Source organism: Poecilia latipinna, unplaced genomic scaffold, assembly GCF_001443285.1.
Source record: "Poecilia latipinna isolate Pla-1442-1.1 unplaced genomic scaffold, P_latipinna-1.0 Scaffold1118, whole genome shotgun sequence".
Taxonomy (NCBI): Eukaryota; Metazoa; Chordata; class Actinopteri; order Cyprinodontiformes; family Poeciliidae; genus Poecilia; species Poecilia latipinna.
Window position 1 is genome coordinate 46284 of NW_015113734.1, and position 13465 is coordinate 59748.

The 13465-nt window shown below is 48.7% G+C and overlaps 2 protein-coding genes and 2 long non-coding RNA genes across 12 annotated transcripts in view; 3 read left to right on the forward strand and 1 right to left on the reverse strand.

Moving 5' to 3' along the window:
• The first annotated feature begins 6 nt into the window (after positions 1–6).
• On the forward strand, positions 7–2073 carry LOC106959797 (uncharacterized). Its single transcript, XR_001427429.1, has 2 exons — positions 7–1622; positions 1658–2073. It is a non-coding gene; the product is annotated as an uncharacterized LOC106959797 (long non-coding RNA).
• Positions 914–6630, reverse strand: rab3b (RAB3B, member RAS oncogene family). Of its 3 annotated transcripts, none has more exons than XM_015052578.1 (5): positions 6441–6630; positions 4895–5119; positions 3268–3386; positions 3058–3182; positions 914–2528 (listed from the first exon to the last, which is right to left on the reverse strand). In XM_015052578.1, exons 2-5 carry the CDS (start codon positions 5117–5119, stop codon positions 2344–2346), a joined length of 654 nt encoding a protein of 217 aa, XP_014908064.1. In that variant the 5' UTR covers positions 6441–6630; the 3' UTR covers positions 914–2343. The 3 variants fall into 3 exon arrangements, with proteins under 3 accessions (XP_014908064.1, XP_014908066.1, XP_014908067.1); XM_015052580.1 differs by lacking the exon at positions 6441–6630 and adding an exon at positions 5213–5258; XM_015052581.1 differs by lacking the exons at positions 4895–5119; positions 6441–6630 and adding an exon at positions 3465–3684.
• Positions 3762–4500, forward strand: LOC106959798 (uncharacterized). Of its 6 annotated transcripts, none has more exons than XR_001427435.1 (2): positions 3762–4003; positions 4154–4500. It is a non-coding gene; the product is annotated as an uncharacterized LOC106959798 (long non-coding RNA). The 6 variants fall into 6 exon arrangements; XR_001427433.1 differs by lacking the exon at positions 3762–4003 and adding an exon at positions 4008–4046; XR_001427432.1 differs by lacking the exon at positions 3762–4003 and adding an exon at positions 4018–4111.
• Positions 6631–9068: 2438 nt separating the features above from the next.
• Positions 9069–13465, forward strand: part of dbt (dihydrolipoamide branched chain transacylase E2) — a 9880-nt gene continuing 5483 nt past the window's right edge. Inside the window, exons 1-10 of one of the 2 annotated variants that reach the window (XM_015052558.1) lie at positions 9069–9125; positions 10455–10584; positions 10694–10769; positions 10942–11123; positions 11200–11324; positions 11518–11761; positions 12479–12645; positions 12720–12797; positions 12874–13065; positions 13130–13201. In XM_015052558.1, the coding sequence (XP_014908044.1) occupies positions 9081–9125; positions 10455–10584; positions 10694–10769; positions 10942–11123; positions 11200–11324; positions 11518–11761; positions 12479–12645; positions 12720–12797; positions 12874–13065; positions 13130–13201 (1311 nt within the window). In that variant the 5' untranslated portion in view covers positions 9069–9080. Of the gene's footprint in view, positions 9126–9240; positions 9406–10454; positions 10585–10693; positions 10770–10941; positions 11124–11199; positions 11325–11517; positions 11762–12478; positions 12646–12719; positions 12798–12873; positions 13066–13129; positions 13202–13465 lie in introns of those variants that run through there. The other variant, XM_015052559.1, reaches the window with a different exon arrangement.

A 13465-nucleotide genomic window follows, 5' to 3' on the forward strand; every position in this document is an offset into this window, starting at 1 on the left:
CCAAAATATTTTGGAATTGCTTAGAAAAGTGGATCAAATCAAAAATTGCACTTCCTGAATCTATTTCGAGAGATATGGTAACCTTTGGAGTATTATTGAAAAACAAAACAATGGAACTATGTTGTAACATAATATTTTGTTTGGCAAAATTTTTTATTCATAAACAAAGAATGCTGAAATCATCTCCAGTTTTTAAACTTTTTTTATTTGAATTCCAATTATATTTGAAATCTCTTAAATGTATTGGGTCATTTGAATTCCTGACTGAATTTTTAATGGAATTGCCCATCAATCTATGTCAATCCTAACATATAAATCCCCTTGTTGCTATTTCAGTTATTGTTTCATTATTATTATTATTATTATTATTATTATTATTATTATTATATGTTTTTATTTTTCTCCATAGCAATCCTTGTATTTCCTTTGAAATACAAATACTGCTGTATTTGTATTTCTTGTTTGTATTTACCTTGTTTAAATAAAGTTTGATTAAAAAATAATCGCTGCAATACTGAGATGTGCTAACTAACTAGCTTGTTGCATTGTGCGCTGTATGTAAGCTGGCGAACTAACCTCAGACTGTCAACGAATAATAAACATGACATCGCATTTACAGAAAAAAAAAAATGGTCCCATTTCCAAATAAGGTATGAGACTGACAGTGGTCCGTCCCGCCCCTTCCTGTTTGCTCCAGCGAGGTTCTTCTCGTCAGAACCCCGATCAGGATCGGGCCCATATTTATGACATAATCAGTGCTCACTCCATCAGCTGCTTTCCAATTGGATGAAGCTACATGTGAAAAAGGAATCAAGCTGAGTTCCAGAACCAACCCAAGAATAGGACCAAACCGATCCACGACAAAGTCAGAACCTGGATCCTGGTCCGAACAAAACCGAAAGAAGATGTGTTCTGATGAAAGACTGTGGTTTTTATTATACTAAGAATCATCTACAATATACAAACACAATATTTTGTACAATCACTTTGTGCTTCTCCAGACGGAGCAAACCGTAAGACAACAAGTTCACAGAATTAGTCATAAAAATAAGCTCAAACTCAACAACGGTATATTTAGCTCTAACTCTATCATTTACAGTTTCACCTCAAAATAAAATAACACAATATTATCGTTTATTCTCATCGGGGGCAGATGGGGGAGCTCTTACAGCTGGACAGGTTATTGATATCATGGTAATTATATTTAACAATATCACACACACACACACCTGCTCATGTGAAACACACTGCAAACATGGCGGCTACAAGACAACACCTGCTAAGGGGGCGGAGCCTCCTCACGCTCCAATGAATGACTAAAAACAGCTTCAGAGTGACGCCAGCATGAGGCTCGGCTGCAGGCTGAGAGGAACCGTCCAGACTGGACTGGACCCGACCGGAGCGGGATGGACCACGAACTGGGATGAACTGGCCTGATTCAGCTGAATTGGCCGGAACTGTTCTTTCCTGAGCTGAACAGTCTGGAACGAAATGACCCACTCCAGGCAAAACTGCGGTGGACTGCCTCGGGTCTGGACTGACTTTTATAACTCTTCACATGACGAGTCTGGATGCTGGAGGTCAGAAGGAGTCTAATCAGTGCTGGGTTGAATGTTCGGCAGGTGACTTGCGTTCGTGATGAGTCATTGTTCGGCAGGTGACCATACTTGTCAAGTTTAGAATTTGAGAATATGGGAAATGTCGTCGTCTGGTGCTATTGTCAGAGGTCAGAGCGGGGGTGGGGGCATAATACGGGAAAAGGGGGTAAGAAATGCTAGCCAAAAACAGGAGACTTGAGAGGTATGCAGGTGACTCATATTGACCTGTAGTTGACCTCTCGGTGTTTCACCTACTTCGCTGTTTTACTGAGCAGAGTGGAGCTCATTGGGCCAATCAGGTGTTAGAAGGTTTCCTGCTGTCAGCCTCATCATGGCTTTAACTGCAGCTGGAAGTTCTGGTTGCATTGGGGCTCAGGATGTTCAGGCGGTTCAGTAGAAACACTAAACTCTTGGAGGTGCGGACACAGAAAGGACAGCAGCCACTAAGTGCTACTCATCCGTACAGTCTGTAGGTGGCATTGTGGGCTATCCTAAACTGATACTCTACTGCCATTTGAATGAAGAACCAATGGACCAGCCTGGTTAAGGCGGGACGGGACCTCCAGCGATCAGCCGGCCTCAGGTACACAGACGGAGTGGATTCCTGGATGTCAGCAGGAGTGATAACTGACGGCTCACAAACATGGACTGAAGCAGAGCGGGTGTGGAGGAATGTCTCAACAGTCAGACTATCTGATCTTTTTATTTTACCTACAGCTCAGGATGGGGGGAAGTGGACCGATGATCAGCAGCATTTCTGAGGTAGCTGGGCAGGCTTGTCGGTCAGTCTGGTGGTCTTAGATCCAGGAGCTACTGGTGCCTCCACGTCCACACGTTCAGACATCTTTACACAGATGATGTCTACCAGGCGCTCAAAAACCTGACGTACATTGATGTTCTCCTTGGCACTCGCCTCATAGTATTCAAACCCTGCAGGAGACAGGCAAAGGTCACACCAGAAGTCTCCAGTCTGTGGTTGGAAAGCCTGGTTTACCAAACTTTGACCTGTGATGTTTCTGCTGAAAATGCTTCTAGAAATGTTTAGTGGAAGGTCTCTGATAAGGTCTTAGTGGGTCAGTAATTGCTCAAAATCTCTAAAAGTACCACTTGGCATACCTCCAGTCCTCCAGCGATACCATCCTGCAGTTTTCAGGGTTCATTCCCACCAATCCTGTTCAGTCCACTTTAACCCAACTCCAGTCCGTCTGCCTAGTCAAAGTTTGGTTGGTTTGACTCAGAGCAGAGAGACAGAGAACTGGATTTTCAGCCATTTGGTTCAGGGATGTCTCTAAGAGCTGCAGGACAGTATCTTAGGACCTGGTCCCCTGGTTGACTGGCATCAAACTGAAAATCACTGTAAATCATTATAGAGACAATAAAGTATTCAGGAATGCCCTGATAACAGATTATCCTGACTACTGTGAGTTTTTATTTCCTTCTAAAACTAACTAATGCACACCTAGCTGGTCCGCCAGGTGTTTTCCTTTCTCAGGTGGTACCACTCTCTCCACGTCCATGTCACACTTGTTGCCCACCATGATGACCTGGGCGTTGTCCCACGAGTACGTCTTGATCTGGGTGGCCCTGTGGACACAGAGTGACAGCTAGCTGGAAGGGATTCACACCTACTGACATCATGACGCAAGCCAGCATCTGACCAATCCCCTACCAGTCCTGGACCGCATTGAACGACTCCTCGTTGGTGATGTCATACATGAGGATGAAGCCCATGGCTCCTCGGTAGTAAGCCGTGGTGATGGTGCGATAGCGCTCCTGCCCTGCAGTGTCCTGGACACAAACAGGAAATGAAAGGACCATTCAGGTTCTGGTTCTGGTTCTGGTCTAATTCCTGGTGGACATAAATACCTCCAGAGACGAGCTTTCAAGAAGCATCAAGACGCGCCGTCTGAACCAGCAGCCCCGCTCCCAGACCAAACTAATGGAACCCAGAGCTAAATGGAGAGTAAAACACTTCTTCCTCATTTCTCTGAGGAAGAAGAATGCAGCTGAACTTCCTGCTGCAGCGTCATGGTGATGACTAAAGCTCCCATGATGCTCTCCACCAGGAACGACTGCAGCTGCTCCACACATCTGAGGATTCAGTCTATTTTTACTCCTCACAGGACTGAATCAGTTACACACACACACACACACACACACACACACACACACATCCCTGCATATCTGCTGGGTCTCAATGCGTTCAGCCTCACACGTGTCCCTTTAATTATCTCCAAAATGACGCCGTTTGAGTCTGTTTTTGTCTTTATCTCTGTGTGCGAGGCAGTAGGGAAGTGAGCATGAAGACTTGTTGCCATGGCAACAACATACCTACCGAAAGACCAGCACAGCAGGGAGCACGTCTGTCACAGCAGAACACCATGTCTCAATCCAGAGGGCTGGTGGTTCCTACAAACATGTCTGTTCCTACTGATGGTACTAATGACGGTTCCTACTGAAGGTTCCAACTGAAGGTTCCTATTGAAGGTTCCTACTCATAGTTCCTACTGATGGTTCCTACTAAATGTTCCTATTGAAGGTTAGTACTGAAGAAGGTTCCTACTGAAGGTTCCAACTGAAGGTTCCTATTGAAGGTTCCTACTAAATGTTCCTACAGAAGGTTCCTACTGAAGGTTCCTACTCATAGTTCCTACTGAAGGTTCCTACTGAGGGTTCCTATTGAAGGTTCCTACTAAATGTTTCTACAGAAGGTTCCTACTGAAAAAGGTTCCTACTGAGGATTCAAACTGTATGTTCCTATTGATGGTTCCTACTGAGGTTCCTACTGGAGGTCCCTACTGAGTGTTCCTACTGATGGTTCCTCCTGAAGGTCCCTACTGAGGGTTCCTACTGATGGTTCCTACTGAAGGTTCCTACTGAGGATTCCTACTGAGGGTTCCTACTGATGGTCCCTACTGATGGTTCCTACTGATGGTTCCAACTGAAGGTTCCTATTGTAGGTTCCTACTGATGGTTCCTACTGAGAGTTCCTACTAAATGTTCCTATTGAAGGTTCCTACTCATAGTTCCTACTGAAGGTTCCTACTCATAGTTCCTACTGAAGGTTCCTACTCATAGTTCCTACTGAAGGTTCCTACTCATAGTTCCTACTGATGGTTCCTACTGATGGTCCTTACTGATGGTTCCTAGTCCTCCTTTCCCTATTCATTCTGGAGTCCCTCCCATTCAGCCTATGGCTGCACTCCATCCCGAAGCTCCGCCCATCCAACATGCAACCCCGCCCAACCAGTCAGAAGCTCCTCCCTGTTCAGGATTAAGCTCCACCCCATCCTCACCCAGATCTGCAACTTGATCCTCTTGTCGTTACGGTAAACGGTCTTGACCTTGAAGTCGATGCCGACGGTGCTAACGAAGGAGTTGCTGAAGGAGTCATCGGCGTAGCGGAACAGGAAGGACGTCTTCCCAACGCTGCTGTTCCCGATGATTAGCAGCTTGAACATGTAGTCGAAGTTCTGGTCGGAGCCGTCCCGCTGGCCATAGCGCTGGTCTGCCTTCGCCATCTGGTGGCGCAAGAGGACAAGTCACATGACCGCCAGCATGATGGCCACTTCTACCAGGCATAACATTACGACCATCGAGCGGTCACCGATTACCTGGCTCACACCTGCCAGCAGCAGAACTTCCTGTTTCCCAGATTAATGAAGGAAAACTGGTCAGAACTGCTGATGATTTTGATGCCGGGACAGGAAGTGGTCGGTCTGGAACAGGAAATGGTCAGACTGGCATCTGGTGTGGGTTGAGCTGGTTCCTGAGGAGGAAGGTCCAGTTGGACCTCATGTCAGGAAAGTTGTCCTGTGTTTGGTTGTAGAGGCAAACCCTGGAACATTTCTCAACCAAACCAGACCAATCAGCCAAGAGAACCTCTGACCTTTGACCTCAACCAGACACCCAGTTGGAGGGCCCGAGATGGAGCCCTGAGGGGCCCCACCGAGAGACCTAGCAGAGGAACTCCAGCTGTTGGTGAAACCAGAACCAGAACCATGAACACCTGAGGATAATTGTCTCGTCTGATTGGACCCTGAGCTCAGAGCTCCACTGGTGGACCTGATGCTTACACGCTTGCAACCAGGCAACCAGCAGGAGATGTGCAGATGTTCCTGCAGAAGCGTCAGATGAAGAACATTTGTCTCGTGGATTCCAACCGTCATGGAGTCCAGAGGTTCTGACTTGGAGGTTCTGATGATTTTGGAGGTTCTGACCCACACCAGAACCGTACTGCCATCATGTGTCCTTTAGGTGAAACTCCGGTCATGTGACTGAGCAGTGCCTTGTTGTCATGGGAGTCAGCTGGATCCATCCTATCAGATCCATGACCCGGTTCTGATGCAGGACTCTCAGGAGGTTCTGGACGCTCGGTCCCACCTGAGCACCGTCACCATGGAGACAGGCTCAGCAGCAGCTCAGCGGTCTCTTAGTGAAAACAGGAAGCTGCTTCAGAACCGAGTCCGAACCCGCTGGGTCACTGCGTTTCTGGTTGGGTTCTGCAGCTGGAGCAACTGGACCCATCAGAGCTGGAGGTCACCTGTCCACCACCAACTGGTTCTGGTTCCGGTTCTCTAAACCTAGAGACAGAACGTCTACAGAAGTTCTGATGGGTCAGTTTGATTAGAAGGTTCTGTTCTGGCCCAACAGAATCCCCGGAGTTCTGTTCTGGTTCTGGGCCTGCAAATACCAGAACCCTGCAGAAAGCACCAACAGAACCAACAGAACCGCGACCAGACAGAATCAGATTCTGATCCAGATTGTTTGGATCAGAGAAGATCAGCAGAGAGTCAGACTCCACCCTGGGTTCGGTTCGGTATAGATGTGCGGCGGGCTCACCTCAGCTGGGCGGGTCCGATGCGCGCTCCCTGCAGCAGAATAAAACCCAGAGCGGTTCCGGACCGGAACACGATCAGAACCAGCAGCTCCGCTTCAGCCGAACCGAGTCACTCTCCGCGCGCGCGCGGCTTCACGCGGACCTGCTGAATGGTAAGAGGTGGCAGCCAATCAGAGAGCGGCTCCGTGCCGCGCGCAGTGACTCATGGTTGCTCCGGAGTCCATCTGCGGCACGCGCCCGCGCGCGTGCACGCGGAGCCAGTCTGAAGATAAAATAAAGAGAAATAAAAACAGAAAATGGAAGAGAAAAAAACCTGAGAAAAATAAAGTACAATTTTTTTTAGAAACCTCAGAAACCATGTTAGAAATAACAAACAGGAAATTAACCGAAAAGTCAAGGAGTCTGACTCTGGACTCCATGAAACCGAGACAGAAACAGATCAGACGTACTGGATGGCTTCAGTCCAGATTTAAAGGAAAATGTTTCTGATCAATATCTGGATTATTGATCACACGCTGAGGACAAAAGTGCAGTGAGTCTAACTGAGGGGTGACTGAGGCACCAGCTGTGAGTTGAACATCAGAACCAGGAAGTCCTGATGAAGGTTTCTTTTAAAGGGCCAGTGTCGTGTAAAATCAATTTTTAATCTGTCCATCATGTTTCTCCCTGGAGTGTCGCTTTGATTCTTTCATGTTTGATAAGTCTTTTAATCTCCATGGCAACTGTTCAGCTGGGTGGCCCTAGCCCCGCCTTCAAAAGTGCAGCTCCTCCCCCTCTCAGCTCCTTCAGACTAGCCAGCTGCAGTTAGCAAACAACTGCTGAGCTCACTATAGGAGCTGCTGCTCAGATCAGTGCTGGTAAGAAAATTAAAGGGTTAATAGAGGAGCCATGTTGGGACGACTTCCTGGAGGCGGAGCTTCAGAGAGAGCAGGAGGTTTTTAAGAAACAGAGGCCCAATTTCAAGATGCTAAATCAGGAAGTAAAATTTCTGATATAACATTTTTATAACAACTGAAGGTAACGTAGTTACTTGATTATGCTTAAATAATTTGATAGCATATGTAATTGTATGTTTTGTTTTATATATCTACCTGTGATGTTGTGAAGCACTTTGCTCAGCTGAGGTTGTTGTAAATGTGCTATAAAAATAAGCTTTGACCTGGAAAACATATAATTATGCTTCTTTAAGGTGTAGAATTATTATAATTATTGTAATTATAGAATATTATAAACCAATAAAAAAACTATTTAATGCAGAAATTATGGGCTGAAGGAAAAGTATGTTTAATAGCTGCTTAAAGGTTATTTTAAAAATACTTTAAATCTGACAAACGAGCTCGTCCTGTATTTGATGTATATTACATGTATATATTATAAATTATATTATGGATGGATTAGCTGTCATCGTTTTGCCGGTTCTTCTGATCAATCTGGACCTGAACTCATGATGTCACCTTAAGTTGTTCCTGAACGCACCATGCAGAACGGAACAAAACCTCAGCTGGTTCTGGACCCATCAAAAGCTTCAGGTCTTGTGTGAAATTCTGCCCCCCTGTGTCGGGATCGCGCACTGCAGCCAGAGAGGATCCGACCATTTCCACGGCGCTTCTGATCGATTTATCGGTAAAACAACTCATATAATCATGTCAAGATTGTAACTTTCAGTTTAATCAGCAACTAACAAAATGGTAAAATAAATAAACGAGATCTTCTTACACCGTTTTGTGTTGTTTTTTAATCGCCAAGAGAATCGGTCTGTTTCCAACTTTTGTCACTTAAGCCTGACAATTAAAACCAAACACAGGTTTCCAACACGTTGTGTGTATTTATGATCTTTCATTGCTGATATAAGAGGATGGAAGCTGCTAGTGTAGGCTTTGTGGAAAATCCCGTTATAATGTAAAATATGACAGATTACTGAATAAAAGACATTTCTACATCCTATTACACAAAACAATCTTTGAGAATTCGGAAACAGTTGGGAATATTTCAGCTGCCAGAAATAAGCTATTCCCCTGTTCAACGCTCTTTGGAGGGGAACGGATATTTCAGGCAGTTAAAATATATGGTTCCCCCCTCATAACTTTGGCAAATAATGATGAATTACCAAAATCACGGGATTTATTGTTGATAAAAAGATGAATAAGCACAGTTAAAGACTTGCCAGTGAATTAATTTGTTCCCATGTTACACGGAACCCCAGGGGTTAACCCTTCCCCCACGGGGAAGACCCAGGACACGCTGGAGGGACTGTCTCTTGGCTGACCTGGGAACGCCTTGGGGTTCCCCCAGAGGAACTGGAAGAAGTGGCTGGGAGAAAGAGAAGTCTGGGCCTCCCTTCTGAAGCTGCTGCCCCGCGACCTGACCCCGGATGAAACGGAAGAAAATGGATGGATGGATGGATGTTAGAGGGAGAACAGATGTCTATGGTCAGACCCGCCTCTCTGGCTACAGTGCGCGCTCCCGACACAGGGGGGCAGAATTTCATAGGGGGGCAGACAAGGTCGGTTCCCTAACATTAATGAGCTATAATCTGAGCCGCTTCCTGTCGCTGAGTGGCGCTGTTTCCGCCTCCTGCCGCAGAAGAAGAACGCGGAGCGCGCTGATTGGCTGCAGTCGGGGGCGTGCAGCGGAGAGCACAGATGGCGGCGGTGACCAGAGGATCCTTCAGCGCTCTCAGAGTTCTGGTGAGGAGAAAACCGAACCGGAACCACGCCGAAACGAACTTGAACCACACTGGAACCCAACCAGGCCGCTTTGCTTTTTAGCGCCTGCGCGGCTGACGCTAAAAGCTGCTGGTGACGCAGGCGTTACGTCACTACGGTGCTAACTGAGGCTAAATGGATTGTGATGGTATGGATCCGGGTCGGTTCCGTTCTGGAGCAACGGACAGCGGGTTCTGTCTTTCCCGAACCGAACCGGTGGGCTCCCCTGAGCTGCTGGTTCCGGTAGAATCCAGGGTTGATGGTGCGTTCATGTTCTGTCAGAGATTCTGCTGCTGACGGCTCGGTCCAGTTGGATCCCAGTCTGAAGAAAGCCGCAGCTGTTGGTCATAATGTTCTGCCTGCTCTGGGACTGGGAGAACATTATCTGACAGGTCTGTTCCTGTTTCTATGAACAGTGGTCACTCTGGTGCTGGGATGCCCCAGGGTTCAGGTTTGGGCCCACTCCTCCTTCTATGCGCCCACTGGGCCTTATTTTAAATCGCTACAGTATCGTCTCATACCATGTGTATGCTGACGATATTCACATATATTGTTCATTTCCATCCTCTGAATTGTATAAATTGACTGAACTCAGTAACTGCCTGTCTGGCACTAAAATCTGTCTGAATGACAACCACCTCAGGCAGGACCGAGACGCTTATCGTAGCTCCTGGTGATAAAATCACAGAAATCAGGAAGCATCTTGGGTTTTTAAACCCTGGGAACAAAAATAGCCTCAGAAATCTGGGCGTTCTGTCATTGGACAATCATTGCAAACTGTTAGTTGGCAACTGATTTGACCATTTAAGGAATATTTCGAAGCTGCGAGCCATTTTATCACATGATGAGTTAGAAAGTCTGTCCATTTTTATTTCTTCTCGTTCAGACTTCTGTAACGGCCTTTTAGTGGCTCTGAGTGAATCCTCCATGGCTGCAGCCGGGCTTTGAACCAGAACCCACAGAACAGATCACATAACTCCGGTTCTGGCCTCTCTGCTCTGGCTCCCGGTGTATTGTAGGACTCACTTTACAGCCAGGAGACGTGTTGATGTTCAATCTACCCGATGGAGGAATTTAATACCTATAATTTTAGTAGGTATAAGCTGGTTTAGGGGTTTTGTTGTGAGGGTCCGGGTAGTTTCTGGAATTTTTCTCTCCAAGATTTTCCTGAGGCGGTCCAGAGGAAAATGTTCTGAGGTCCATTTGAGATCAGGAGCAGATTGTTGTTTCTAACTGACCCTTTAATCACATCCCACTGAACGCCAGTTCCGGTTCTGACCTGGTAACTGTGGTTCTGGTTCTCTCTGCCAGCTGACCCAGCAGTACCGCCGGAGGAGTTTTAGACCCCAGAACCTGAGGCTGAGCAGAACCGAGCCGGTGCCGTCCAGATGGGCCACGTCGCTGCAGACGTCTTGCAGCAGGACGCTGCACACCGCCATGGGTAAGTCCAAACCGGTTCCGGTCTTGGCCATCCCCCGTCCTGGAGGATGCAGTTGCTATGGTGACCTACAGCCACAAGAACAGCGGCTGATGGCGTCTGTGTCCCGCAGCGCGACACCGACCCGTGGTCCAGTTCAAGCTGTCCGACATCGGAGAGGGCATCATGGAGGTCACGGTCAAGGAGTGGTAGGAACCAGGCCCGGTTCTGCTGGGCCGCAGCAGCATTCGTTAGCTTTTATTAGCTTCTGATTTCATTAGTTCCCACTAGCTCCTGTTGCCTTCCTTTAGCTCACATTTGACCTCTTTGAAGTCATGTGACCTCCTGACCAGCCCCTCCACCTGGTCTCACCTGTCTCAGGTACGTGAAGGAGGGGGACAGGGTGTCTCAGTTTGACAGCATCTGTGAGGTCCAGAGCGACAAAGCGTCCGTCACCATCACCAGCCGCTACGACGGCGTCATCAGGAGGCTGTACTACGACGCCGACGCCACCGCCCTGGTGGGCAAGCCACTGGTGGACATTGAGACAGAGTCTGCATCAGGTGAGGTGGCGCCGACAGTTCCGCCCGGTCCCATCCGTCCCATCAGGACAACTAGTCTCTGACGTCCGTCCCCCAGAGCTGAGCCAGGAGGATGTGGTGGAGACGCCCGCCATGGCCCATGAGGAGCACACCCACCAAGAGATCAAAGGTCACAAGACCCAGGCCACGCCCGCCGTCCGCCGCCTCGCCATGGAGAACAACGTGAGTCTGTCCCCAGGTCCCTGTCCATCATGTCTCTGTCCATCGTGTCCGTCCCGTTGTTCCTGAGCCGACCGGGCGGTGGCAGCTCTGACCGCCAGATGATCCAGAGATGGACCTGAGGAGTCTGTCCGCGATGGACAGGTGGACAGAAGGTCCAGAGCAGGTATGTGATGTCTCTGCTGCGTCCCCTCAGATCAAGCTCAGTGAGGTGGTGGGGACGGGGAAGGATGGACGCATCCTGAAGGAGGACATCCTGAACTTCCTGGCCAAGCAGACCGGCGCCATCTTGCCTCCAGCTCCTCTCTTCCAGGAGATCCAGACGCCAGGCCCCGCCCCCGTCGCCGCACCACCCCTCAGCGCCCCAGCTGGGGTCAGACCTCCACCTGCGACCCCCAGACCCGTCTTCACCGGGAAGGATGTGACGGAGCCACTCAAAGGTCAGACCCGTTGGACCAGTACCGGGTCATGTGACGTCAGCTGGATCATGTCAATCAAATCAATCAATCAAATTTGATCTGTACAGCAGATTTCAGCAGGAAGACATTTCAAAGTGCTTTTCATCATAACAAACACAAAAACACAAAGTCATGTAGCGTTGAATCAACCATCAAAACATGACATTAAGTCGATGCCATCAATAAATTCATAATTAATCACGTTTCAAATAAAACTAACCAGGTGGATTTTAAGTTGAGATTTAAAGGCTCTCAGTGTTTCAGCTGTTTTACAGTTTTCTGGAAGTTTGTTCCAGATTTGTGGTGCATAGAAGCCGAATGCTGCTTCTCCTCGTTTGGTTCTGGTTCTGGGGATGCAGAGCAGAACCAGAACCAGAACCTGAGGGTCTGGCAGGTTGATTCAACAGCAGCAGATCTTTAATGTGTTGTGGTGCTAAACCGTCCAGTGATTTATAAACTAACAGGATTTTACAGTCTGTTCTCTGAGCTACAGCTGTAGGACTGTAGATCTGGTCTTATGTCTCCATCTTCCTGGTTCTAGTCAGAACAGCAGCAGCAGCTTCTGGATCAGCTGCAGCTGGAGGATCGATTTGGTGGACAGACCTGTGAAGACGCTGCTGCAGGAAACAATGAGACTGAAGATAAACGCCTGGATGAGTTTCTCTGTGTCGCGCTGAGACATTCCATGTTTGTCTGCAGGTTTCCACAAAGCCATGGTGAAGACGATGACAGCGGCGCTGAAGATCCCTCACTTTGGTTACGGTGACGAGGTCGACCTGAGCCGATTGGTTCTGCTGCGGTCTGAACTGAAGCCGGTCGCTGAGAGACGCGGCGTCAAACTCAGCTACCTGCCGTTCTTCATCAAGGTGAGCGGATAGCTCAGACCGCAGCTGGTTCAGGGTTGAACAGCGATGTTGTGATTGGCTGAACTCTCCCTCAGGCCGCCTCCCTCAGCCTGCTTCACTTCCCCATCCTGAACTCGACGCTGGACGAAGGCTGCCAGAACATCACTTTCAAGGTGAGGCGGTCAGCAGGGCCCGTGTGGCAACGCATTACTGACTCGGCTACATGTTGCTGACGCGGCGTCTCGGCAGGCGTCCCATAACATCGGCGTTGCCATGGACACCAGCCAGGGCCTGCTGGTCCCCAGCGTGAAGAGCGTCCAGCTGCTCAGCGTCTTCCAGGTGGCCCAGGAGTTGACCCGGCTGCAGGCGCTGGGCGCCGCCGGCCAGCTGGGGACGGCCGAGCTGAGCGGGGGAACCTTCACTCTGTCCAACATCGGATCGGTGAGTCCGCCGGGCTTCCCGACCCGGTCCGACCCGGTCTGACCGCTCTGTGTTTCTGTCTCAGATCGGAGGGACGTACGCCAAGCCGGTCATTCTTCCTCCAGAGGTCGCCATCGGAGCTCTGGGGAAAATCCAGGTTGGTTCCAGAACCAGCTCCAGAACCGAACCCGTTCCAGGTCTGCACGAGTGTTGGTCCAGACCGGGGTCAACCCTTCAGTAGGGGTCACGTGAAGGTCACATGGAGGCCCTGAGCGCCCTCAGCTGGAGGCAGAACGTGTCAGTAAAACTATTCCAGCTGCAGGCGACGAAAATGAAAACCTGACTTGATTTAATAATCGTTCAGGAAACAGTTCTCAGTTTTCAGCCACAGTTTAAATTCGCGGTTCTCAATGTGGGCGGT

Coding starts and splice junctions, on each gene's coding strand:
- rab3b (XM_015052578.1), bottom strand. CDS start 5,119: ATGGCGAAGGCAGACCAGCGCTATGGCCAGCGGGACGGCTCCGACCAG. Junction 3,387..4,894: donor GGATCAAGTTGCAGATCTGG/GTGAGGATGGGG, acceptor GTTTGTGTCCAG/GACACTGCAGGGCAGGAGCG. Junction 2,529..3,057: donor ACACCTGGCGGACCAGCTAG/GTGTGCATTAGT, acceptor TGTCTCCTGCAG/GGTTTGAATACTATGAGGCG.